A 24682-nucleotide genomic window follows, 5' to 3' on the forward strand; every position below is an offset into this window, starting at 1 on the left:
CTGCAACAAATCGGAGTCAATAAAATTTCTATACAAAATGCTGCGTATAAGACGAAGTGGGCGTTAGAGGGTTAATAGGAAGCCGCCGAACGTTGGGTGTGTATCGGGTTCCCCGACTACAACTCCCAGAACGCTCTCAGAACGTCCCGCCTTCCTCCATCCTGTTAATGTTCTGCTTCCGGCCGCGGTTGCCTGTGCTGTGGTGGGAAGAGCTCAGCAGCCTCTCTACAGCAGCGGTCTATCGGAGAGCGCCGTGCAGACTGCACTACAACTCCCGGCATGCCCTGCAGCGGCCAGCCAATAGACGCTTTCCGTCCTCCCCCTAACCCGGCTTCAGATTAAAGATGGCGGATCAGAGTGATACAGCAGCCGGAGATCGGCTGGAGGAGGACGAGAATGACCACGAACATTGCAGCGACTGCGAAAATGAGGAGAAGCACAACTTCAATCGGGGGTAATGACTAGTCCGCCTGGGGCCCCCCCACATCCATGCTATGTGCTCTTCTTGCACACCGTGCCCTAGGTCGCGGTGCATCCCGCCTCTTCTCCTTCCTGATAGGCTTGCCAAGCTAGGATCCTCTTGTCTGACTGGCTGCTGCTTCTGTCAATTCATCGTCAGGTTTTAAATTAAAGATTAAAAATGAGCCGATGGTTGATCGTTTGAGGCTGATGTCGTTGTGTCTCAGTATAATATAGAATAGAAAAGCCTTATGTCCTGCGCTTCTGTACTGCACTGAGGTCTGGCCATCCCAGGAGAGATTATGTAGATAATACCTGTCACATTATTAGTACTGATAAGTGATTATGTCCTGTCCTCCCTGTACAAAGGCATTGGCCATTAGGAAATGACATACTGCACAATGTCTGCTTTACCGGTAGAACTGCATTCAGTGAAAACATTAAATGCTTGTGTCTATGACAAATGAAGCCGTTTGAGTGCTCATGTTAGTCCTTTTCTAGATCTCATTAGGTGAACATTTATGTAACAATAGATGTGTTATCAGACTGAATTCAGTGATGAACATACTGAATGCTGTAAATGTATTTATTTCCTAGGAAAATAAGTTTTAATAAAATTAATATGGTTTCCCAGTTCATTTTTCAGCATCTTCTAGAATTCTGTAAAAATTGGTTAGTTCTATTATGTGGTCACATTCTGGTTATTGTTTCTGGTACACTCATCAATAATACTAGAAAATACTAATCCATGCTGAGCATTGATTCTGGAAAGATGCTGTTATACTGAATTACTCAGGTCATTGAGGCCATATATATGCTGTTTTATTACACTATGCTGATCAAGAATATAAAAAATATACTGTTCTATATAGTTAGTCATCTAAGCTATGCTGATCATATATACTAAAAAGATGCCGTTATACTGCGCCATGCTGATCATTGATACTAGAAAGCTGCTGTAGAGTCTATAATGCTGTCCAGCACAACTAGATGGATGCTGTTTATAGAATGCTGATCAGTGATACCTGGTAGGGTGCTGTTCAGCTGCAGTGAACCAATCAGCACTTTAAAATATATTGCTTATTAAAGCAATATACTCCACTGATCAATGAACTTTTTTTTCTGGTGGGGCATTGTTACCTGGACTCTCCACACAGCAGATGTGTCCAGAAGTCAGTGACCAGGTGCTGCTATTGTATATCTGTGACAAAGGACAGGTCGGTGTGTATGTAGGAAAATATTCAGTCTTCCTGTTATTTTAAATTCTGTGTAGAGCAAGATCTTTCTAGTGGTTATTGGCTTCGGTGTAAAATTATTACATTTCCTCTCGCTTATGACCAGTCACTTAAAAACAGTATAGTGAATTGGCTATTTGTAAGCTTTTACTGGGAAATATCAGTGTTTGTTTGTAGTCCATGTCACAGAATCACAGAAATCTCTTCTGTGTATGATGAATGCACTGTTAAGGTGCCCATACACTGTGTGATGGCACTGAGCGATGCCCATGGGCATCGCACAGTACAAAAATGATGTGCTGCACATACTTTTTGTACTGCCTTCTGATTGCATCACACGCAAAACGCATGTGATGCAGCCCATACCGGGTGCGATAATTGCACCATGTATGGGCACCTTTACAATAATGAGTCAAAATGGCAATTAGGGTGCAATAGTTATATGTGAGAAAATGTGGGTATGCAGTTTTAAGTTCATCGATCTCTTTATAATGTATTATGAACTATCAAAATGTATCCACAATATCTGAAATTACAATCTTCACTCAAGTACCCCCTCCTCTTGCCAAACCCGTGGCTATTGCCCAAACAGCTGATTCTGCCCTGTGTCTCTGGCACCATCTCACTGTGCATCTGTCACATGAAATAGGACTGTAAATAGGGCTCCACTCCACTCTCGGCTCAGAGACTCTAATAGGATTAGCAGGTATGTTTTTGGGTACTTGTTTCCTAGCACGGCCACAACGATTTAGATCGTTGTGGTCGGAAGATAAAAAATCGGATCGGTCGCATCGCGTGCGATTTGGTCGCATGCGATGCGACCGATCCGATCGGCCGATTTTTCACCCGATTTTTTTATTTTTTCACCAGATTTTTTTTAATTGCCCCCCCAAATGTTACTAAGTGTGCTAGACCCCACGATAGACGTGAACCCGAAGCGTGGCGAGCGCAGCGAGCCCGCGAGGGGCGGCGGTACGCGTCCTCCGACCTTTTCATTCCCCTACTATCCACTAGGGCGTGGAGTGAGAATATAATAGTGTGGCGAGCGCAGCGAGCCACCGAGCCCGAAGCGTGGCGAGCGCAGCGAGCCCCGCGAGGGGACGCGTATAACTTCACAGGTATACGCGTCCCCTCGCGGGGCTCGCTGCGCTCGCCACGCTTCGGGCTCGGTGGCTCGCTGCGCTCGCCACACTATTCTATTCTCACTCCACGCCCTAGTGGATAGTAGGGGAATGAAAAGGTCGGAGGACGCGTACCGCCGCCCCTCGCGGGCTCGCTGCGCTCGCCACGCTTCGGGTTCACGTCTATCGTGGGGTCATGGCGGGCACATAAAAAATGTGAAATGGGTCATATTGACCCATTTCACCTTTTTTATCAATTTTCCCTATGTGAGATGGACTTAATCAAGTCCATCTCATCTTGTGCCATTATAATGGCACAAGACCGACACGATCCTCCCGATTTCAATGTTAAAAGATTTTTTAACATTGAAGTCTATGGAAAAATCGGGTCAATCGGTCGGTCGCATCGCGGCCGATTTTAATTGGTCGCGACCGACCGATTGACCCGATTTCTGTCAATCAAAGGCAAAAAAATGTAAAAAATCGGCCACATCGTGAGGATCGTGTCCCTTAATTAAGAGCCACGATCACTCACGATTGTGGCCGTTCTAGGAAACAAGTACCTGTTTTTGCTGTCCGAGTGAAACCTCGTCTGCCAGGCCTTAGGCTGCATCTCTCTTTCATGTGTGTGTGTGAATATATAATATTAGTGAGAGATTTTTTTTTTTTTTTTTTTTTAAACGTTGAGATCATGTCACATCCTTTTTATGACTGATGTTGTGTATCCCACCTCTCAGTATGCCTGACTGGTTTTTATATTATTATTATTACTTACATGCTCAAAATAAATGTATATTGGTTGCTGTACACCTGTATTGCATATGCATTAATAAACGTTGTTCTAGAAGAGCCACAACCAAATTGCCAAATATTAGGTGAGGTTTACATTGCTCCAACCCTGCTCTCCAGTTATTCCATTACAATTTGTCTGATTTGACCCCCAGGATAGTGGTACCTTCCATATATTGGGAGTACATAGCTAAGTGATATTGACAGCAGCTTTGCTGGTCTGAATCAGGCAAGTTGTTGTAGTATACAGAAGAGCAGCATTGATGGTTTCACTCTGTTTTTACTGGCAAATGTAGCTGTAGGCTTGCAGGATGTCTGGAACAGCATGTTGCAGTCAGTACTGGTACTACAGAACTGCCCAGAGTATATATGGAACACTCAGGCAGGTTTCCTGTGGAGCTGCCCAGAGCATACTTAGGACGCTCTGGGCAGTGCTCTTCTCGCAGTCTGCAACCTCCGCTCACCCATGTGACATCACATATTTAGGGGGAGTGGTCAGCCAAAGTGTGCACAGACGTCCTGTTTTGGCACTGGGTGTGGCTGTCTTTTTCAGTGAGTTTGTGTCTAACAAATAAAATCATGGGGATTTTGTTATTATTTTGATCAAAACATTTAAGTCTGTTGTCAAGGGATACCAATTCACTGCAAGTTCCTACAGTAGCACTCACCACCTAGACCAGGAGTGGCCAAACCTGTTGTCATGATCTGCCAACAGTTTGTTTCTCAGGCAACCTGTGGATCTATAGGAATAAATGCAGCAGCTGCAGCTGGGTGATTTGGAAAACATGGACTGTTGGTAGATCTCGAGGACTGGTTTGGCTAGCCCTGTGCTAGACCTACTTGCCTGATATCCTGGATTTGAAGGAGAATCACAATCCTTTTTTTTTTTTTTTTCTGATTTACCCCTGCACACCTGGATTTCCCAAAACTCCCACTTCCTAGTGCAGGATGAGGAAATTGTACTTTGGATTGCAGCTCTGTATGTAGAGGGCAGGGCTGAAAATGCATAATTGGGCAACTTTAGCTCAACCTGAAAATGTACTCCCCGATACAAATAATATTTTGGCCCTTCTGAACGATATCGTTTAAATTATCGCTCAGTGTGTATGGTATGAATGATGATCGTTAACGATATCCTTCAGTGTGTATGCACTTAGATTTAATCTTGGAGCTCCGCCAATATCATTAAAGATATTGCACAATGGCCCCTATTCAGATGTGATCGCAGTACAAATTTGTTCTCAAAATCACATGGTTTTGTCCATTTGAGAACAAATTTGTACTACGATTGGATCGGAATAATTGCAAATGTGTACGCACATTAACATGCATACACAAACTGGCTTCTAAGCCGCATCCAACTAGGCCTTTTATAGCATTGTATAAAGCAGTAGGCAAAATGTTTGAACAAAACCATAAAGAAATGTGCACTTGCTCTGTTTAACCCTTGCTGTGTAATAGTGTTATGCTAGTGTAGTGACCTTCAGAGAATTGGGATCCCTTGTCAACGGGCTGAAAGCTTTAATATTTTGTGTATAAAAAAAAATAATTTAAATCCCTATGTTTTATTTGGTAGACAGATTTGCTGTATATTATTGTTAGCGCTGACAGTCTTTCTGCTTTGTATACATATATGGCGTTAATATTGCCACACAGTGGCTAACATGTATAATAGGGAAAAACCAGGCATCTTTCTTTTCTGCCTCGCTTCAAATGACAAACAAGAATTCCTGACATGCCATGTGTGGCTTTTATTTAGTAATGGTTTACGCTCTCTTTCAGTGCGGGAGATGAGAGCGGAGTTAAGAAAAAGAAGAAACAGAAGCGCAAGAAAGATAAAGGAGGAGACAAATTGGAGACCCCTGAGGCTCCGGTAATGAAAGCAGTTATGTAGATAAAGGGGTTTGGATTAATAGGTTAATTTGTGTATGTGGGGGGGGGGGGGGGGGGCTGTCATGGACACCATATTAGTGTACCGTGACCTCCCTTTGGGCATGGTGCCTCGCTGTGATTGGCACACTATTATATTCTCCCTCTATCATGACGGAAGAGCAAGTTGGTTTAAAAAAATGATCTACTTGTGTCGACCGTTGACCATGCCTAGACCTAACACCTTCTTTCCTGGCCACACACTAGCCCACCCCAGCCTTACCATTTGGGATGCTTGCTGTTGTTGTTCTGGCATCTCCGTCCTGATCCACTTTGAAGTTCCTGCCCCAGAGGAGGCATTGTTACACTATAGATCAGGTATTCCCAACCACGGTCCTCAAGGCACACCAACAGTGCAGGTTTTGTAGATATCCAGGCTTGAGCACAGGTGACTTAATTAGTACCTGCGTGATTCTGATTAAACCATCTGTGCTGAAGCCTGAATATCTCTAAAACCTGCACTGTTGGTGTGCCTTGAGGACCGTGGTTGGGAATGCCTGCTATAGATAATAGACAATGTCTAGGTTGACAGTCACTAGGTCGACCACTTATGGTCAACAGAAAGTGTTGACACCGCCAAAATATCAACATAGGTATGGTCAATGTAAGTTTTTCATGATTTTTATTTTATTTTTTTTGTCTATGTAATCTTACATCGCCACCCTAAAATGTTCCCCTCGCATGCTTTGGGCACGGTGCCTCGCTGCGCTTGGTGCATTATTCTATTTTCCTATGGCCACTTCAGTATGAAAAACCACCTTTGTTTTAAATAAGAAAACAAATCACAAAAACATCAACCTTTTGACTGTCGACTATAAACTTGTCAACCTAGTCACTGCCGACCATTAATGGTCAACCTAGTTACTGTCGACCTAGACATTGTCTATCCACTGTCTGCATACCAAGAGACATACACACAAATTTGCTAGTACCTGTAATATCTGCCTTGTCTATAATATCTGAAAAATGTGTGTGTTATAAATATGTTATGTGTGTGTGTTGTCACACAGATGGAACACCTGGTGTAGGTATTAGCACCCCGACAAGTGAGGGCCCTTGCATGTGACCCACCCAAAGTTCTGTTCAAATAGTTGGAAGGTGGAGGTCTGGTGACTACGCATTCTAGTAACCAAAAATGTCTACGCCACACCCCCACATGACGTCAGCGTACCGGCAATATTGCCGGTTCCCTTATGCAATCTGAACAGACTGCACATGCAGGGTCGCACCGGGACTGGACCGTTTCAAAGTTCCGGTGCGACCCTGCATTTGTGGCCTGAAAGTGGTATTACTGTAATTTCATAGTTAGACTTTTATGACCTGTGGATTTATTTCCTGCTAAAAGTCACATTCTTGCCATGTAGAAGGTTTTCTATCTGTTCAAAAAAATATATATACTCTTTGCCCTATTTGCATATATAAATACAGATAGAAGCTGCCATGCTTAAGGTTAACTTCTATTTGTATGAAAGTATGTAAAGTGATATAATTATGTATAAAATAGCAAGCATTATAGCCTTTTAAGTTATGCTGACCAGGCTTTGTGATATTGCAGTTGTGAGAGGGGTAGATATCATGATATCCAGATAAGAGGCACTTTGTATGAATGTGCCCAGCTAAGCAGCATTTAAGATAATGGGTAGTCAATCCTAATACAAATGGATAACAAAAAACAGGAAGGGAATAAACTGCGCTAAATAGTTTTCAGGTATGCAACAAATATTAAATTTATTGAAATAAATAAAAACACAATTTATGAACAGGGTGAGATCCTTGGGGACATGGTCTCTCCGCTGATAGACAACTATAACTCTGCCTGATCTGGGACAAAAGAACGACACGGATAACAATTGTCGAGAGATGACTGATGTGGTCATAAGTTTATTGTCAATGTTGTCAACTATTTGGAAATAATGATTTTCTTTTTATTATGATCCAAGATAATGTGTTATATGTCGGCATAATTGTACCCTTCGTCATGTCACATTTATATTGTACAAATCACGCTGTTATTGACAAATGTATTGTAAGGTGAATGCATATTAAAAAAAAAACAAAAAAAAAAACACAATTTATAACAATTCAATTATAAAAAAATTAAGCTGTGGTAGTTTTTTAATAATTGCATTTTTATAAATTGTGTTTTTAATTATTTTAATAAATGTAATATTTGTTGCATACCTGAAAACTATTTAGCGCAGTTTATACCCTTCCTGTTTTTCTGTGATATTGCATCCTTTGTGTGTGGCCAATAAACCATTCTGTCTAATCTGGGTAGATGCTAGCAGGAGATATTCCTACCACTGTAATAGGCCCTACACACGGGGCAACATACACGCATTTTCTGAGCGATTTTACTAAATCACTCAGAAAATGCCTGAAACCACATGTAAATCGCTGTGTGTGTGGACCACTCAGCAATTTAAATGTGCGGCCCCGCTTATCTGAATCCAGCAGCGATTCATAACCTGCACAAAGATTAGTCATCAGGGCCAGTCTTCTCAATGGAGAAGACTGACCCTGACACCTCACTCAGCACACAGTGCTCTGCAGCGCTGAGATCTAAAAGACCGAGCATTCTGTGCAAAGTAGCTTTGCTCAGAACGCTCATCGGCCCCTATGTAGGGCCCATTACAGACCCAGTGATGCCTAACATGATCCAACCAGATGTCCAACTTGGCCACTTACATTTTCCGATAAATGTAGCATTGCACCTGGAACTCATGCATGTGTGGCTCAGTTTAATCTGATGGATTGGTCACTGGACAAGTATGCTTATATATAACCCTGACTTTACATTAAGGTAAATACGCTACCAGCTGAGAAGATCCAGGAGATCCAGAAGGCCATTGAACTGTTCTCTGTGGGACAAGGTCCAGCTAAAACCATGGAAGAAGCCAGCAAGAGAAGCTACCAGTTTTGGGACACACAGCCTGTCCCCAAGTTAGGTAGGATCCCTAAATGAATACCTTGCAAATGTAATAACATTAGATCTAGTTATGCATCTAACTAGACAGGATGTTGTACTGCAACCAGTTTAGGAAAGTACACCTATGTAGCTTGGTGTCTGATTATATGACTATATCCAATTGTTTATGGCAGAACTTGTTTATCATACTGTGGCCCAACATACAGGCTTTTTCTCCCCCTCCCTCTTCTATATCTTGTATTGTTGCCAGATTCTAGTAAAAGGGAGAGACAGAAAAGATCATTTTTCGGAGTTTACGTTTGTTGACTTCAGCACGTTCACCCCCAATTAGTGTAGTGTCCCCTCGAATGAATAGTTTTCCTTGCCATTCTTCGGACCAGGTGCCTTGCTCTGCTATCACTGCACTCGGCACAGTTTCCCGTTGCAAATTCTAATCCTTGTAGATGGTATGAAAAAGTAAAAAAAAAAATGTAAACCTTTGAAAACTCATGTCGACCTTGACCATATCAACCGATTGACTGTCGACCTAACGTATATCGACCCAAAGTGTGGATCCCCATTCTTTCCAATCAATTTGAATTCTCCAAAGAGGTGAAAAAATGGCAAAATGTATTCACCTTAAATCATTTAAATGAACATTTTCCATAAACTATTACATAGGGTGGAGAAATCCTGTGGATTTGTCAAATATTGTGGCATAGGGCCTTATTCTAGTTCACTCTTTCTGACAAAATCCTTCTTAGATGGACAAAACCATGTGCACTGCAGGTGGGGCAGATGTAACTTGTGCAGAGAGAATTAGATTTGGGTGAGTTATTTTGGGTAAATACTGGCTGCTTTATTTTTACACTGCAATATAGATCTCACTTTGAAGTAACCCCTCCCCCTCAATCCAATTCTCTCTGCACAAGTAACATCTACCCCACCTGCAGTGCACATGGTTTTGTCCATCTAAGAAGGAATTTGTCAGAGTACACTAAATTAACCCACATAGTGAGCTGCTGCTGAGAGACTTTGAATTGGCCATATTAGACTAGCTGTCTAGCTTTCTAAACTGTCTAACTGTCTAAACAAGAAATTGAGTCTAATGCAAAAAAAATCTATACATTGCTAGTCATCTTTTCTCATTAAAACCTATTTTTTTAACCTGGAAAATAGTTACTCTAAGGGTGGGTACACACTAGATTTATATCTGGACCATATGCCGCTTTGTAGCGCCAAATCATGTATATCATCTTATGTATTCGCACAATTGAGTGCACCAGCGGTTCGCATATCATCTGGTCGGCTGTGCTGCAGGTCAACCAGACCATATCGTATTCATGGACATTTAGTACAATGATTGAACAAACAAGGTATCGTCATTCATTACATTTTGTAGTGTGTACGGCCAATCTAACATGGTCCAGGCAGAAGGGAATTTGGCCCAACCATTGGGACAATTTGATGTCTCTCTAATTTGTATCTGTCCTAATTTGTAAAGAATGAGTTTTGTCCCTCCTTGTTTAGTCATAGTAGAATAAGTGTTCATTCTAGCACCTTTCCAAAAACCTGTTCAGTTCCTCCTTCCTACATGAGGTGTCCCTGTTTGCTGTGGGGCTTTTAGTACAGTCTGGTCTAATACAGACCAGGCTTTTCTAGAAACTCCAAAGCAGAGCGAATCACCCTGGGCAGAAAAGAGGAAGTGCAAATGTTTTGAAGGGGTGCTGGAATGAACACTACTGGAATGGTTTAGGACAGACGTTCATCCTTTCTACACCCATGAAGCATGGCCTCTCACCTCTCAGTCCTATAGTAATCATTAATATTCTTCCTACAGGAGAAGTAGTTAATTCACATGGCCCCATTGAGCCGGACAAGGATAATATCCGACAGGAGCCATACACCCTGCCACAGGGCTTTACATGGGATGCTTTAGATTTGGGTGACAGGGGAGTGGTAAGTAGTAGAACCATAGTTTTGCTGGTTCTTGCAGATTATTTGAAGTTTGCGCCTTTCCTGTCGGTTCTATGCATTGACAGGTTATTTTACCTGTTGTATGTATTCTAACTGGTACTTTTTATTTTATTAACCACAGTTGAAAGAGCTGTACACTCTGCTTAATGAAAATTATGTTGAAGATGACGATAACATGTTCCGTTTTGACTATTCACCGGAGTTCTTATTATGGTGAGTTTAGCTCCGGGTTATTCAAAAAGATGGTGTGAAAAGGGCTAGCATAATTTTGCTTTAGTTAGTGCCTTGTTCTATATGCACATATCTACTTGCATTTAAATGATTTCTGTATCTTCTATTGCAGGCTCTAAGACCTCCTGGCTGGCTGCCACACTGGCACTGTGGGGTGCGTGTTATCTCCAGCAAGAAACTAGTGGGCTTTATCAGTGCCATCCCAGCTACTATGAAAATCTATGACCTGTGAGTATTTTTGAAGCGGGAAATGAACTTTGCTTTTGCAATGATTCACTCATATATTGAATGAAATATTCTAGTACTGTGCAAAAGTTTTTTAGGCCGTTTGGAGAAAGCAAGGATGCTTTAAAAACAGAAATCTCAAAATCAAATCAGTGTTTGGGGGACCTCCCTTTTGTGAAAGTATTGGTGCTGTTTTGAAGGCAGTCAGGGATTTTGTAGGATTATAGTAAGGTGTATGATTAACCAATCATACCAAACAAGTGATAATGGTCACCATTTTAATGTGTAGGTTGAAGCACGGTCATTAACTGAAACCGTTGTTTAGGATGATTATTACTGGGCTAGGAACAGCCAAACTGCTACAAAGGTAAGGTTATGGAAGACAGTGTTTCATGTCACAGGTCATACACCATGACAAGACAGAACAGCAACAAAACACAGGATAGTAATACTGCATCAGCAAGGTCTCTCCCAGGAAAACCTTTTCAAAGCAGACTTGGGTTTCAGAATGTCCTGTTCAAGCTGTTTTAAAGAATAATGAAGAAACCGGCATCGTTGCGGATCATAGACAGTGGGGTGTATTCAATGCTGTGGGCGAACTGTGACAGCGAGCAGGGCTACCTACTCGCTGTCACAGCTCTCAGGGTCAGTATTCAACTGACCCCCCCTGCATATGCTGTTTCCCCCTCGTTCTGTTTTGGAGCAAGGGAGAAACTACGTATGAAACAGCGAGACTCGCGGCTAAATGCAGCGGGTTCCCTGCATTAACAGCAAGCCTCGCTGTTTAGGGTAATCCTCGCTGTCCTCTGACGGCGAAGATTTTCCTGTGATGTTGAATACAGTAAACGGCCGGCATGGGGGTTAAACAACGAGTATCACTTGTTTTCTGCAATACCCGCTGTTTAACCCCCTCGCCGGCCGCATTGAAAACAGGCCAGTGTTAAGCCAAGGAAGCTTTGTGCGTCAAATAAAAGACTTATCGTGCTTTCTTACCTTCGAAGTTGGAAGATATTCAACAGTACCACGAGCTTAGATCTGGGAAAAACCAGTGGGACCCAGGTACACCCATTTACTGTTTGGAGAGGTCTTGCCAGAAGTGTTCTTCATAGAAGAATTGCAGCTGAAAAGCCATACCCAGTGGCGTAACTATAAATTTTGCTCCCCCCTGCTAAAAAATTTGTGGCGCCCCCCCCCCCCCCCCCCCCCCCCCCTCCCACAGACAAAAAAATATATATATATATATTTTGCCAGGATGCATGTACTCACTAAGAGTGGAAAGAGACAAAAGGACAACAGAAAGAGAAAAGACGAGAGAGAGATCATTTAGACAATCAGTGTACCGTAGAGGCAGCGGCCATTGCCCCGTGGAGGCTGCAGTGGGAAGCAGGGCATCACATTAGGGAGCAGACCTTCCGGCGCCCCTGCTCCTGTGCCCCCTTCTCCTTCAGCAAGTGGCTGTGGGTCCCGGCTGCATCTTCTCCTGCCTCCTCCTGTACTCTGCCGGCTTGGGATGTGACGTGCTGGCATCACACCGCGCTCTCCCCCGCCCTGCGCTGTACTGACTCAGGAGGAGTACAGCGCAGGGCGGGGGAGAGCATGGTGTGACGCCAGCACGTCACATCGTGAGCCGGCCAGACGAGCATTGATATGGGTGGGTCGTAGGAACGGAACCTGGTCGTTAAGTGAGGAATGTCTGTACTTACTTTTTACAATTACTTATCCAATTTGATGCCCCAGGCAAGATTTTTGTTGGTGCCCCCTAGCAGGTGATAATACCATCAAACTTTAGTGGTTAGACACCAAAAATAACATGCTGGTTAATGACATTTTATACATGTACATACCACGGGTGGGCAATTATATCAGCTGGGGCACCACTTAACACTTCCAGCAAATATTCGAGGGGCGCACTCCAGCAATAGAAGGTGTGGTCACTCAAAAGGGGGGGTGTCTTTCAATGTATTGTAGCACACCATATACCCCTTTTACACATCATGCAACACAATAGCAGGCCCCTTATACTTGCCCCTTACATATTATGCCGCACAGATTGAGCCAAAAGTCACATTATGCCACACTGAATGTGCTAAAGTTCATATTATGCCACATAGAATAAGCCAAAAATCACATGGAATGAGTCAAAATTCACGTTATGCCATACAAAATGATCCAAAATTCACGTTATGGCACCCAGATTAAGCAAAAAATTCACATTACAGCACAACGAATAATGCTAAATTCTGTTATGTGGTGGGAGGGGGTCTCTTCAAGTGTTAAGGCCCCATCCACTAGTGCACTTTGGAATGTTTTCATCTGATGCAGAGCAATCAAATTAAAATGTAAAATGGAGGTTAAAATCTACCTCCATTTTACATCCCCTCTCCCCAGGACACAGATAGCACCATCTTCTACCACAGATACTACACACACTGGCGCTGTCATGCATACATACTACACACACCGACGCTGTCATGCATACATACTACACACACTGCCGCTGTCATTCATACATACTACACACACTGACACTGTCATGCATACATACAACACACACTGCCGCTGTCATTCATACATACATACTACACACACTGACACTGTCATGCATACATACTACACACACTGCCGCTGTCATTCATACATACATACTACACACACTGACACTGTCATGCATACATACTACACACACTGCCGCTGTCATGCATACATACTACACACACTGCCGCTGTCATTCATACATACTACACACACTGGCGCTGTCATTCATACATACTACACACACCGACGCTGTCATGCATACATACTACACACACTGCCGCTGTCATTCATACATACATACTACACACACTGCCGCTGTCATTCATACATACATACTACACACACTGACGCTGTCATACATACATACTACACACACTGGCACTGTCATTAATACATACTACACACACCGACGCTGTCATGCATACATACTACACACACTGCCGCTGTCATTCATACATACATACTGCACACACTGCCGCTGTCATGCATACATACTACACACACTGCCGCTGTCATACATACATACTACACACACTGGCACTGTCATTCATACATACTACACACACCGACGCTGTCATTCATACATACATACTACACACACTGCCGCTGTCATGCATACATACTACACACACTGCCGCTGTCATTCATACATACTACACACACTGGCGCTGTCATTCATACATACATACTACACACACTGCCGCTGTCATGCATACATACTACACACACTGCCGCTGTCATTCATACATACATACTACACACACTGCCGCTGTCATGCATACATATTACACACACTGACACTGTCATGCATACATACTACACACACCGACGCTGTCATGCATACATACTACACACACTGCCGCTGTCATGCATACATACTACACACACTGCCGCTAACATGCATACATACTACACACACACTGGCGCTGTCATGCATACATACTACACACACCGACGCTGTCATGCATACATACTACACACACTGCAGCTGTCATGCATACATACTACACACACTGCCGCTGTCATTCATACATACATACTACACACACTGGCGCTGTCATGCATACATACTACACACACTGCCGCTGTCATGCATACATACTACACACACTGGCGCTGTCATGCATACATACTACACACACTGGCGCTGTCATGCATACATACTACACACACTGGCGCTGTCATGCATACATACTACACACACTGCCGCTGTCATGCATACATACTACACACACTGGCGCTGTCATTCATACATACTGTACTACACACACTGGCGCTGTCATTCATACATACTACACACACTGCCGCTGTCATGCATACATGCTACACACACTGCCGCTGTCATTCATACATACTACACACACTGGCGCTGTCATGCATACATACTACACACACTGCCGCTGTCATGCATACATACTACACACACTGCCGCTGTCATGCATACATACTACACACACTGCCGCTGTCATGCATACATACTACACACACTGCCGCTGTCATGCATACATATTACACACACTGCCGCTGTCATGCATACATACTACACACACTGGCGCTGTCATTCATACATACTACACACACTGGCGCTGTCATTCATACATACTACACACACTGGCGCTGTCATTCATACATACAACACACACTGCCGCTGTCATTCATACTACACACACTGGCGCTCTCAAACATATATACATACACATACATATATACATCCCACCACACTACAAGTCAAGGCACATTCAGACCACTACCTTATGATATCCCCTGGCTCCTGCTTAGACAATTTGAACAGTCCGTCTCCCACTCCCGGCCAGTCGCATCCCAGCTACGTACTCGCAGGTGGCCATGCTCTGGGGCCCGCAGCAGGCTGCTGATGTCTGGGGAGCACTGGATGAGCTGACACCCGGTCCAAACAGTGTGCAGGAGGAAGTGGTGCTCCGCGCTGCAACCTCAGGAGACGCCATGCGTGGCCGGTTCCTGGCACGGTCAGCAAGCTCCGGGACCCTGGCTGTCTTCTGGTGGAGACCCAGCAGCAGAAATACGGCCCTGTGTTATAGGCACCCGGTCCCTGCAGTGGATGTGAAGTCCGCAGCGAGGTCCCTGCGGCGGATGGGGACTAGTAGTTCCCAATTCCCATCCGCCGCAGGGACCTCACTGCTGACCTCACATCCGCCAAAGGGACCCAGCGCAGCACCGATCCCCGCAAGGTACCTACCGGGGGGGGGGCATCATAATCACAGCAGGGAGAGAGCCTCTTCAGTACTGCTCCTCCCTGCTTTGCAGAGGTTGCCCTGGCCACCAATAGTAAAGGACGTTGCCGCCCCTAGGGCCTAGGCAATTGCCTAGTATGCCTAATGCCTATGCCTAGGGCCGGCCCTGCACACACACACAGGAGACACCCACATGCACAAACAAACTTTAGCATACATACACACAGCAGGTGCACACATCCATACACACAGCTGCAGCATAAAGACTCACACAATATACATACACTACAGTACACACAGCCGACATGTACTTTAAGCTCACCCATCCAGGATTAAAGATGCCCGCGCTCCTCCACCACCAGCCGCTATTCAGACCAGCTGTCAGTCAGGAGGATGTCTCTGCCCAGCCTGTCTCTGCCTCCGTTCAGCCCCTCTCTTCCTCCAGCCAGCCCGTCTCTTCCTCCAGCCAGCCCAGCTCTGCCTCTGGCCGCGTCCAGCCCCGGATCTGCTGCTAAGCCCCATGGGAAGGGAGATGATGAGAGGAGCTGCACGCTGCAGCTCCCTCAGCCTAGACGCCAGCCCTGCTCTGTACGGACTCGGGAGGAGGGCAGCGCAGGGCGGGGGAGAGGGAGGGGGAGCGCGGTGTGACGCCAGCGCGTCACATCAATATGGGTGGGCTGGCTGTGCAGCCAGCCACCAGCGCGGGCGGCGGGCGGGGTGGGCAGCGGCAGTATAAAGTGCTGGATGCCGGCGCCCACACAGACAGCGCTGCCACTCGCTCCCCCAAGCGGTGGCGGTGGCTGCCTTAGTGTAGTTACGCCCCTGGCCATACCTTTGACCTGGAAGCCAGGCCAAACTTCTCAACTATGCATGAAAACATAGGAACTGGTGTGGAGAAAATGGCAGCGAGTGCTGATGAGCAAATGTTTTAAATATTTGGCTGTAACAGTAGGCACTCTGTTTGCCAAAGGGATGGAGAGCCGTACAAAGGTTGTTTATAGGCAACCGTGAAGCACAATGAAGGTTCCCTGCAAGTATTGAAGACCAGTCACGCCGAAGCGTGTGAGCAGCGCTAAAAGAGGGTGACACACACCAAGGTACAATATAATAATTTTTTACTTGTTAAAATAAAACATATAATAAAGTACAGTACAAATTTACAATATAAAAAACAGTATAGGTACCATATGAGCCGATTCTTCACGTCACAAGCAAGGGTGGGCGTGACGGTTTTAAGTCCAGTTTAGGACACGGGGTACGAATATTGTGATGAAGTAAGGAATGGGAAGGGGGGTGAGCATTTGATCACAGTAAGTGCACATTACCATTTGGTGGATGATCTTAGTAAACCACAGGTGATAGTTGGAATCCTCACCCTGGTATATGGTGATGAAAGGATGCTGTCGGTCGGCTTCCGCTTGAGAAGTAACCCCTTGTAGATTCTGATGATAGTAGAAGGGGAGGGGGTGGAGTACCCCAAAAAAAATTTCAATAAGCGGTGTCCGCCAAACTCGACTGTGACAACTTGAAGAGGTGGTATCGGTTGGTGAAACAATGTCCTCCTTTTTTATGGCACGCTGGAATTATGCCGCTGGGTGTTCCAGGAAAAACCGTGACCACCAAACACAATGGAGAAGATGGGGTGGTGGAGAGGATGTTGGAGCAGGTAAATCCGTGGGTGATAGTGTTCCAGCAAATGAGTCCAATCTGGTTACAGGATCCCACACTTGGAGTGAAGAACCGGAGGTCTGACTGACGCGTTTCACTGCCAACTGCAGCTTTATCAAAGGTGTTTGGTGGTCACGGTTTTTCCTGGAACACCCAGCGGCATAATTCCAGCGTGCCATAAAAAAGGAGGACATTGTTTCACCAACCGATACCACCTCTTCAAGTTGTCACAGTCGAGTTTGGCGGACACCGCTTATTGAAATTTTTTTTGGGGTACTCCACCCCCTCCCCTTCTACTATCATCAGAATCTACAAGGGGTTACTTCTCAAGCGGAAGCCGACCGACAGCATCCTTTCATCACCATATACCAGGGTGAGGATTCCAACTATCACCTGTGGTTTACTAAGATCATCCACCAAATGGTAATGTGCACTTACTGTGATCAAATGCTCACCCCCCTTCCCATTCCTTACTTCATCACAATATTCGTACCCCGTGTCCTAAACTGGACTTAAAACCGTCACGCCCACCCTTGCTTGTGACGTGAAGAATCGGCTCATATGGTACCTATACTGTTTTTTATATTGTAAATTTGTACTGTACTTTATTATATGTTTTATTTTAACAAGTAAAAAATTATTATATTGTACCTTGGTGTGTGTCACCCTCTTTTAGCGCTGCTCACACGCTTCGGCGTGACTGGTCTTTGTGTCTTCTTGCGGTGGGGACTGACTATCCCCCCATTGAGCAGCAGCTAACACCCCGAAAAGCATATCCTGTCAAGCGCCTGATTCCTTTTCCTTTCCCTTGGTTTTTTGCCCTGGGAATTCTTTGTTTCCCTGCAAGTATTGCAGACAGAAGGATGTGAGCAAGCCTACAACCACAGAGAAACTGTGATTAGTTATCTTAAGATGTTTGGAACAACTTCCCTGCCAAGTTTCTGCAAAAAGTGTATGTAAGTGCAACTAGACAAATTGATGCAGTCTTGAAGGCAAAGGGTGGTCACACCAAATATTGATTCTTATCAGATTTCTGTCCATTCACATGTTGTTGCACAGCACGCTCTGGGACCTATTCCATTTATAATACAGGAGACAGGGTTATTATGTAGTGTAAATAGAACACTAAGGAAGAGTATTCAAAATGATACTGCTGTAATCCCCCTTCCAGTGTATAAAATATCCTCCATTTAAATATGCTTTGTTACATATGTGAAGGAGTCCAGTTTCCATGGTGACATTTTTTTTCTTTTATTTGTTTTACATTCAGTATAATGTAGAACAACCATCACACTGACCTCTGTCCTCTAAATACTGCAGATTATGTCATTTATGATTCAGGATACTTGCAAGTATATTTTAATAGAGTACATCCTTAGACTATAGCTGGCCATACACTTATTCGAATTTGCTCAATTTTTTTTCCTCCTATTTCGACACATCGTCCTGATAAATTAGATGAAAAGTGGGATATCGCATGTGTTTTTAGATTAATTTCGATGTGTGGTCCTTGAGCACCGAATCCCGCAGCACTTGCTGGGATTGCATACAGTGTATAATATGCAATCCTGCCACCTGGGAAGCTGCCACAGTTCTAGGTGGATCAGCTGCGACTTCTCCCCTCGGAGAAGTCGCAATAGTAGTGTATGGGGGAATGAAAAATGCAAACCGTTTATAGGTTAACTGGATTCTGAAGGGGATTGCATTATTTTTGACCATCTTTTCTATTAAGGTGGAGCTTTTCGTTACATATGTTGCTGTAATATTTTCCTGTTCATCCATTTATTCTCCCCCCCCCCCCCCCCCCTTCTCCCAACCAGAGCCAAGAAAATGGTAGAAATCAACTTTCTCTGTGTTCACAAAAAGTTGCGTTCCAAGAGAGTAGCTCCTGTCCTCATCCGTGAGATCACACGTCGCGTTCACATGGAGGGCATCTTTCAGGCTGTCTACACTGCAGGCGTAGTGCTGCCCAAGCCAGTGGGCACGTGCAGGTACATACGATTTTCAACACCACTTTACCTACCATGTTTGTTTCAGCTATAACAAGTGTAATACATGTTTATGTTTATTTTGGGGGATAGTAAACATGTCTATAAATCCGTTGCAGAATTGAGTGCTAGTGAACAGTTTTGCTGTACACACTCTGAGCTGGGTGTCTTTGCCCCTTGCTATAGAGCAATGGCTGAGATGTGAGTCAATCAGTTTGCTATAGAATCTCATTTGATTTACAGCGTTATGTGGTCTGGAAGCTAAAAGTTTGTTACTGGCTTGTTAATGCTGTCCTATGTTTGGAATACAGAGGCTAACAATGTACAATTGAACGAACAATACAGCATCTGACAAATGATTACATTTTGCTTTTTAGATTTGTCCTTGGAAGGGTTATGTTTATACATTGTATTTAGGTTCTAGTAGTTGTCTGCCAGTGTGGATAAAGTAGGTGCTGGAGAAGCATATAAATAATGGAAAGGGGTGTCATGCATTTGGCACCTGACTGGGTAGGCTTGCAGCTTGATCTTGCGTTCCTTACACAACCACCGAGGCTTTTCCGCTCATTGTCATGTTGGTGATAACAGGTCTTCACAAAGAATACACCTACTTAGAAGTGCCCTACTGGCCATTCCTAGCAAATAAAGCAAGCCCTGGTTGATGATTTTGTGTATAATACAGAATCTTCATATCCGAAGATGATACAAGAAAGTGTTAAAACAATAAAGAGAAGCCACGCCAACTTGCAGTCTCTTTTTGTGTGTTGCTACAGCGTGACTCTCCCACCTGTGATCCTGCGCAGCTTGCTTTACTGCTTGTTTGGAAGAGTGACCAGTAGTTTTCAAAAATGGAGTGAGCATTATTGAAATAATGTGAGAGGGGAGTAGTGTTCATTCTAGAACCCGCTATCTTTGAAAACCCATACAGTTCCTCTTCCCTGCCTGGGTTGTCACTGTCTGCTGTAGTGCTTCTAGCACAGTGTGGTCTGTATATCTGCACTGATATGCAAACCAGACCTGTGCTAGAAACACCACAGCAGACAGCGACACCCCAGGCAGGGAAGAGGAACTGCATCGGTTCTCAAAGATAGCGGGTGCTAGAATGAACACTGGGGGTAGGCCAAAGTTATCTTGTAGGGATAAGCTTGCTGTGCAAATTATGTTCTTATCCAAGGGTACACACTCTGTGGTGCTGCAAAACATTAAAGCACATGGTTATGTATTAACCATTTCTTATATAGTGCAGCATATTCCATTGCGCTTTACAATAGGACACCGTGATACAACAAACTGGGTATTTACAGACAGTTAAAGTTATGAGGGCCCTGCTCACACGCTTACAATCTATAGGAAAATAGGCATTGATACAAAATAATATATATTCTTTATTGCATAAAGTCCACCAGAATGCAAAGGTTCCTGGTGTTCTGTATGATACAGTGACCCAGCAGTTTGGCCAGGGGTCAGGAGGATGAAAAATGTGGAAAGGATGTGTGTGTGGCCTGAACAGTGGGATGTTATTGGATAGGAAAGGTATATGAAGATTAAGTGGCTGGTTCTGGAATTTGATGAGCTTGCCTGAATAGGTGAGTTTTCAGGGAATGGTTGTAGGTTTGGAGGCTGCAGGAGAGTCTTTTATTGTGTCTGGGAGAGCATTCCACAGAGTGGGTGCAGCCCAAAGAAAGTCCTGCAATTGGGAATGGGAGCAAGTAATGAGTGTGGATGAGAGACAGATCTTGTGAGGAGTGAAAAGGTCGGGTTGGAAGATAATTTGAGATGAGAAGAGATGTAAGTTGGTGTAGTTTGGTTTATGGCTTTGTGTGCAAGTAAAATGATTTTGGATTGAATACGGTAGAATACAGATAACCAATGAAGTGACTGACAGATTAGCTTTGCAGGTGATGCAGGCTTCCAACCCTACAGGCACTTACACAGACACACACATACTTGTGCTATGTGCAATAGAAACACAGAAATCACTTGTTTTTGTGCATATCATAAATGCTTGGGAAACATATTGGATGCAAGTTACATGCGTGTTTCGAAATAATTACTTATGTAGTAACCAGCAAATAAGCCAGTAGTAGGATGTATGTACTGCACATAGTGGTGGAAGTATAAGTATAAACACATGTCTTCAACCTGTGGCCCTCCAGATGTTGTAGAACTACATGTCCCAGCATGCCCTGACAGTTTTGGCATGCTCTCATAGGAATAAATGTGGCAATGCATATTGGAACATGTAGTTTCACAACATCTGGAGGGCCACAGGTTGAAGACCCATGTATCTAACCCTTCTCTATGTATATGTAATTTCAATATTCTTCTCCTTTTTGGCTTTGATATGCACAAGCAGTGGATTGCTATATACTTGGTTTCCTTAGGTCACTTATAATTTGGTGTTCTATCATTTATTTTTTTCTAAAATGCTCAGTATCGTGATTGCTGGTCCTCATTCTCTTCTTTTTACTTCTTTGCTGGCAAATGGCATAGTTCTGCTGTGACTGTCAGGTAACTGTTGGGGGTAGTCTTATGGTGGTCACAAAAGGGACAGCCCGTTTGATCTACATTGCATTTTAGGGTTCCAGTGATTGCAATTTTTCGTATTAGTAAATTTATTTGGCAAATGGTGATTTGCTCTGACACCTTATCACCAACACGGTTACTGGCAGTAATCCATTTCCATTGCTTGGCAGGTACTGGCACAGATCACTAAATCCTCGCAAGCTGATAGAGGTCAAATTTTCTCACCTGAGCCGTAACATGACCATGCAGAGAACTATGAAGTTATACCGGCTGCCAGAGGTGAGTGCTAATGGGACCTGCTCCTTGTTAATGAAGTAGCTGTGCCAAGCTTCTGCTGTACCCATTAAGCCATGCCATTATGTACATTCTTCTATTTTTGTCTGATTGGTGAAGATATATAACAAACTAGTTATTATAGTTTTCCTGAAACTGTAAATGGCAGCAATGGGGAAAAAAACATTTACCAGTCCCAATAACCTAGGGGATGTGATGCCAAATAATGAACAAAATATTGTCATGGGGGATAATAAACACGTGTGTGGGGTAAGCGATAAGGAAGGGGGGAAATATGAGCAAGATCACAGCACCAGAGAAAACATTGTTCTTTTATCCTTCCTCAGAAGTCAAGTGGGGACAGTCATATTCTCCTTTGGCTGCAGGTTTGGGTTTTCCTTTGGCACTGTCTAGAATTACTGCTTTGTACAGCATTTTGGAACACAAAGATTATCCCTGTGCAGGCTGATGATTCTCATAGGATCTGGCATGCCGAGAAGGGCTGTTTGATAGGACTACGGCAATAGTGTATGAGCACTCCTTTGTTTTTCAAAGGAACATTTTTACTTCTAGATGCCCCCAACACTTTGGTCCAGAGACCTGTCGCATCTGAATTTCACTGGTAAATTATCTGTTTTTAAGAGTTTAATTTCTTAAACCGATCAAGCTTTATATATTTTCATTCCTTCCCCTAACAAAGGAAAGATAACCTATTTGGAGCAGCTGTTGAAGTACCTTTTTGGTACTAGTGAAAGTTGGCTTTCTGCTCACCGTAAATAAGACTGCATTGGAGAAAATAATTTTTTCTTTCTCTTTAGACTCCAAAAACCGCTGGTTTGAAGCCCATGGAGCTCCACCATATCCCTGCGGTGCACAAGCTTCTAGGCCAGTACCTTTCTCAGTTTTACCTGGCCCCAGTAATGAGTGAGGAGGAGGTTCAGCACTGGCTGCTGCCACAAGAGAACATTATAGACACATTCATTGTGGAGGTAAGTCTCGGTCTGTCCGGGTCTCCTCTGGGCGGGTGGTAAGTTTGCCACATAATGATTGATGTGCTTCCTATCTGCAGACACCTGAAGGGGAAATAACGGATCTTCTGAGTTTCTACACATTACCCTCCACCATCATGAACCATCCCACACATAGGAGCCTGAAGGCTGCATACTCTTTTTACAATGTTCACACCAAGACGCCTCTGGTCGACCTCATGAATGATGCCCTAATATTGGCTAAGTCTGTGAGTTGGAGATAGTGGTGAGATGTCCAGGCATAAAGACAGGGTTGTGGTTTCCAGACAGAATCTTTTATTTTGTGATCTGTTCTAAAGAAGGGTTTTGTCCCTGGGAAACTCTAGATTAGCAATATCCTCTCTGGTACAGAACTTCACACACCTTCTTCCTTTTTATTTGCAGAAAGGATTTGATGTTTTCAATGCTTTGGACCTTATGGAAAACAAAACCTTTCTGGAGAAACTGAAATTTGGAATAGGAGATGGAAATCTGCAGTATTATCTGTATAATTGGAAGTGTCCCAGCATGGGGCCTGAAAAGGTACAAAGAGTGCGATCGCTAACATTCATAGTGCTTGGTAGCAGAATTATATGGTTTGATGTTTACAATTAATATTCAACTTGGTGGCTTTTTCTGGATTTTATGCCTCATTAGATATAGTTATAGACCTCCTTTTTATCCCTTCACAGGTTGGTCTGGTTTTACAGTAAACCCCTCATCCCCTACATCTAAAGGGGTCAGGGTGTGAAATGGGCCACCAGCTGCTCAACATGCCAGAGATTGGACAACCGAGAGAGCAGCCCCAAGAAAGGAGTGAAGGAATTGTGGGCACCGCTCTAGAACACATCCTGCTGATGTACATGGAAAGGAGGCTTCAGGCTTACAAAGGTGCAAAGCAGGGAGATTCCTCCGCCTGGCTTGAATTAAGGATTTTTCAGGGTTTTCTCCTCCCCCTTCCCCTTCTTTCCTGCTGTGAATATAAAATTGCAACCACTTTTTCCTCCCTGCTGCCATCAGAGCTGAACCAGATTTGTGGCTGAATATTAAAGTATATATTATATATATCTGTAACCTTGTGTTTTTTGCTTAACTGTCTTATTTTATTAGAATAATTGTTCAGGCTTAAAGACTACTACTGCCAACACTTTTAGTCTGTACTGTAAGTGTATGTTTACACCCACTCTTGATTCATATTGTATGATGGGATTATAAGAGTGGGTTATGGTGTAAATCATAGACCCACTAAAGGTCGACTTGGATAAATTAGAATTGTTCAATGTGAAGTAATTAGATGCTGACTGCTGGAGCCAAAGTGCTTACAGTAGGCCTGCCATCTGAACACTGGATGCTGAGAACGTACACTGTGTAGCCAATAAGTTTGCTAGGGATCAGTGACATCACTGAGGCACTGATATTCATGAAGTGCTGGTTCCTGATGGACAGCCTACAACTCATTTGGGACAACGAATTAGCAGGAGGCTTAAAATGCCTCCACTGATGTCATCTAGGTTTAGTGATTTTGTTCAGAACGTGGGCAGGTCAAGCAGACATCGTTAACAGACCTATCTGGTGTCTGCACCCACCAATTAACTATAGAT

At 43.9% G+C, this 24682-nt stretch overlaps 1 protein-coding gene across 1 annotated transcript; it reads left to right on the forward strand.

Annotated features, from left to right (window-relative positions):
• The first annotated feature begins 176 nt into the window (after positions 1–176).
• On the forward strand, positions 177–24146 carry NMT1 (N-myristoyltransferase 1). The gene is made up of 12 exons (XM_083147459.1): positions 177–454; positions 5387–5477; positions 8337–8481; positions 10282–10400; positions 10540–10631; positions 10761–10877; positions 19108–19278; positions 21972–22080; positions 22893–23063; positions 23144–23311; positions 23487–23624; positions 23774–24146. Exons 1-12 carry the CDS (start codon positions 345–347, stop codon positions 23792–23794), a joined length of 1452 nt encoding a protein of 483 aa, XP_083003585.1. The 5' UTR covers positions 177–344; the 3' UTR covers positions 23795–24146.
• The last annotated feature ends 536 nt before the right edge of the window (positions 24147–24682 follow it).

The sequence above is a fragment of the Crinia signifera genome, chromosome 6 (assembly GCF_055691185.1).
Source record: "Crinia signifera chromosome 6, ASM5569118v1, whole genome shotgun sequence".
Lineage (NCBI taxonomy): Eukaryota > Metazoa > Chordata > Amphibia > Anura > Myobatrachidae > Crinia > Crinia signifera.

Excerpts from the sequence above, each read along its gene's own strand:
- NMT1 (XM_083147459.1), top strand. The coding sequence starts at position 345 with ATGGCGGATCAGAGTGATACAGCAGCCGGAGATCGGCTGGAGGAGGAC. Across the intron at positions 455-5,386 it reads AAGCACAACTTCAATCGGGG|TGCGGGAGATGAGAGCGGAG; the intron begins GTAATGACTAGT and ends GCTCTCTTTCAG. Across the intron at positions 10,401-10,539 it reads ATTTGGGTGACAGGGGAGTG|TTGAAAGAGCTGTACACTCT; the intron begins GTAAGTAGTAGA and ends TATTAACCACAG.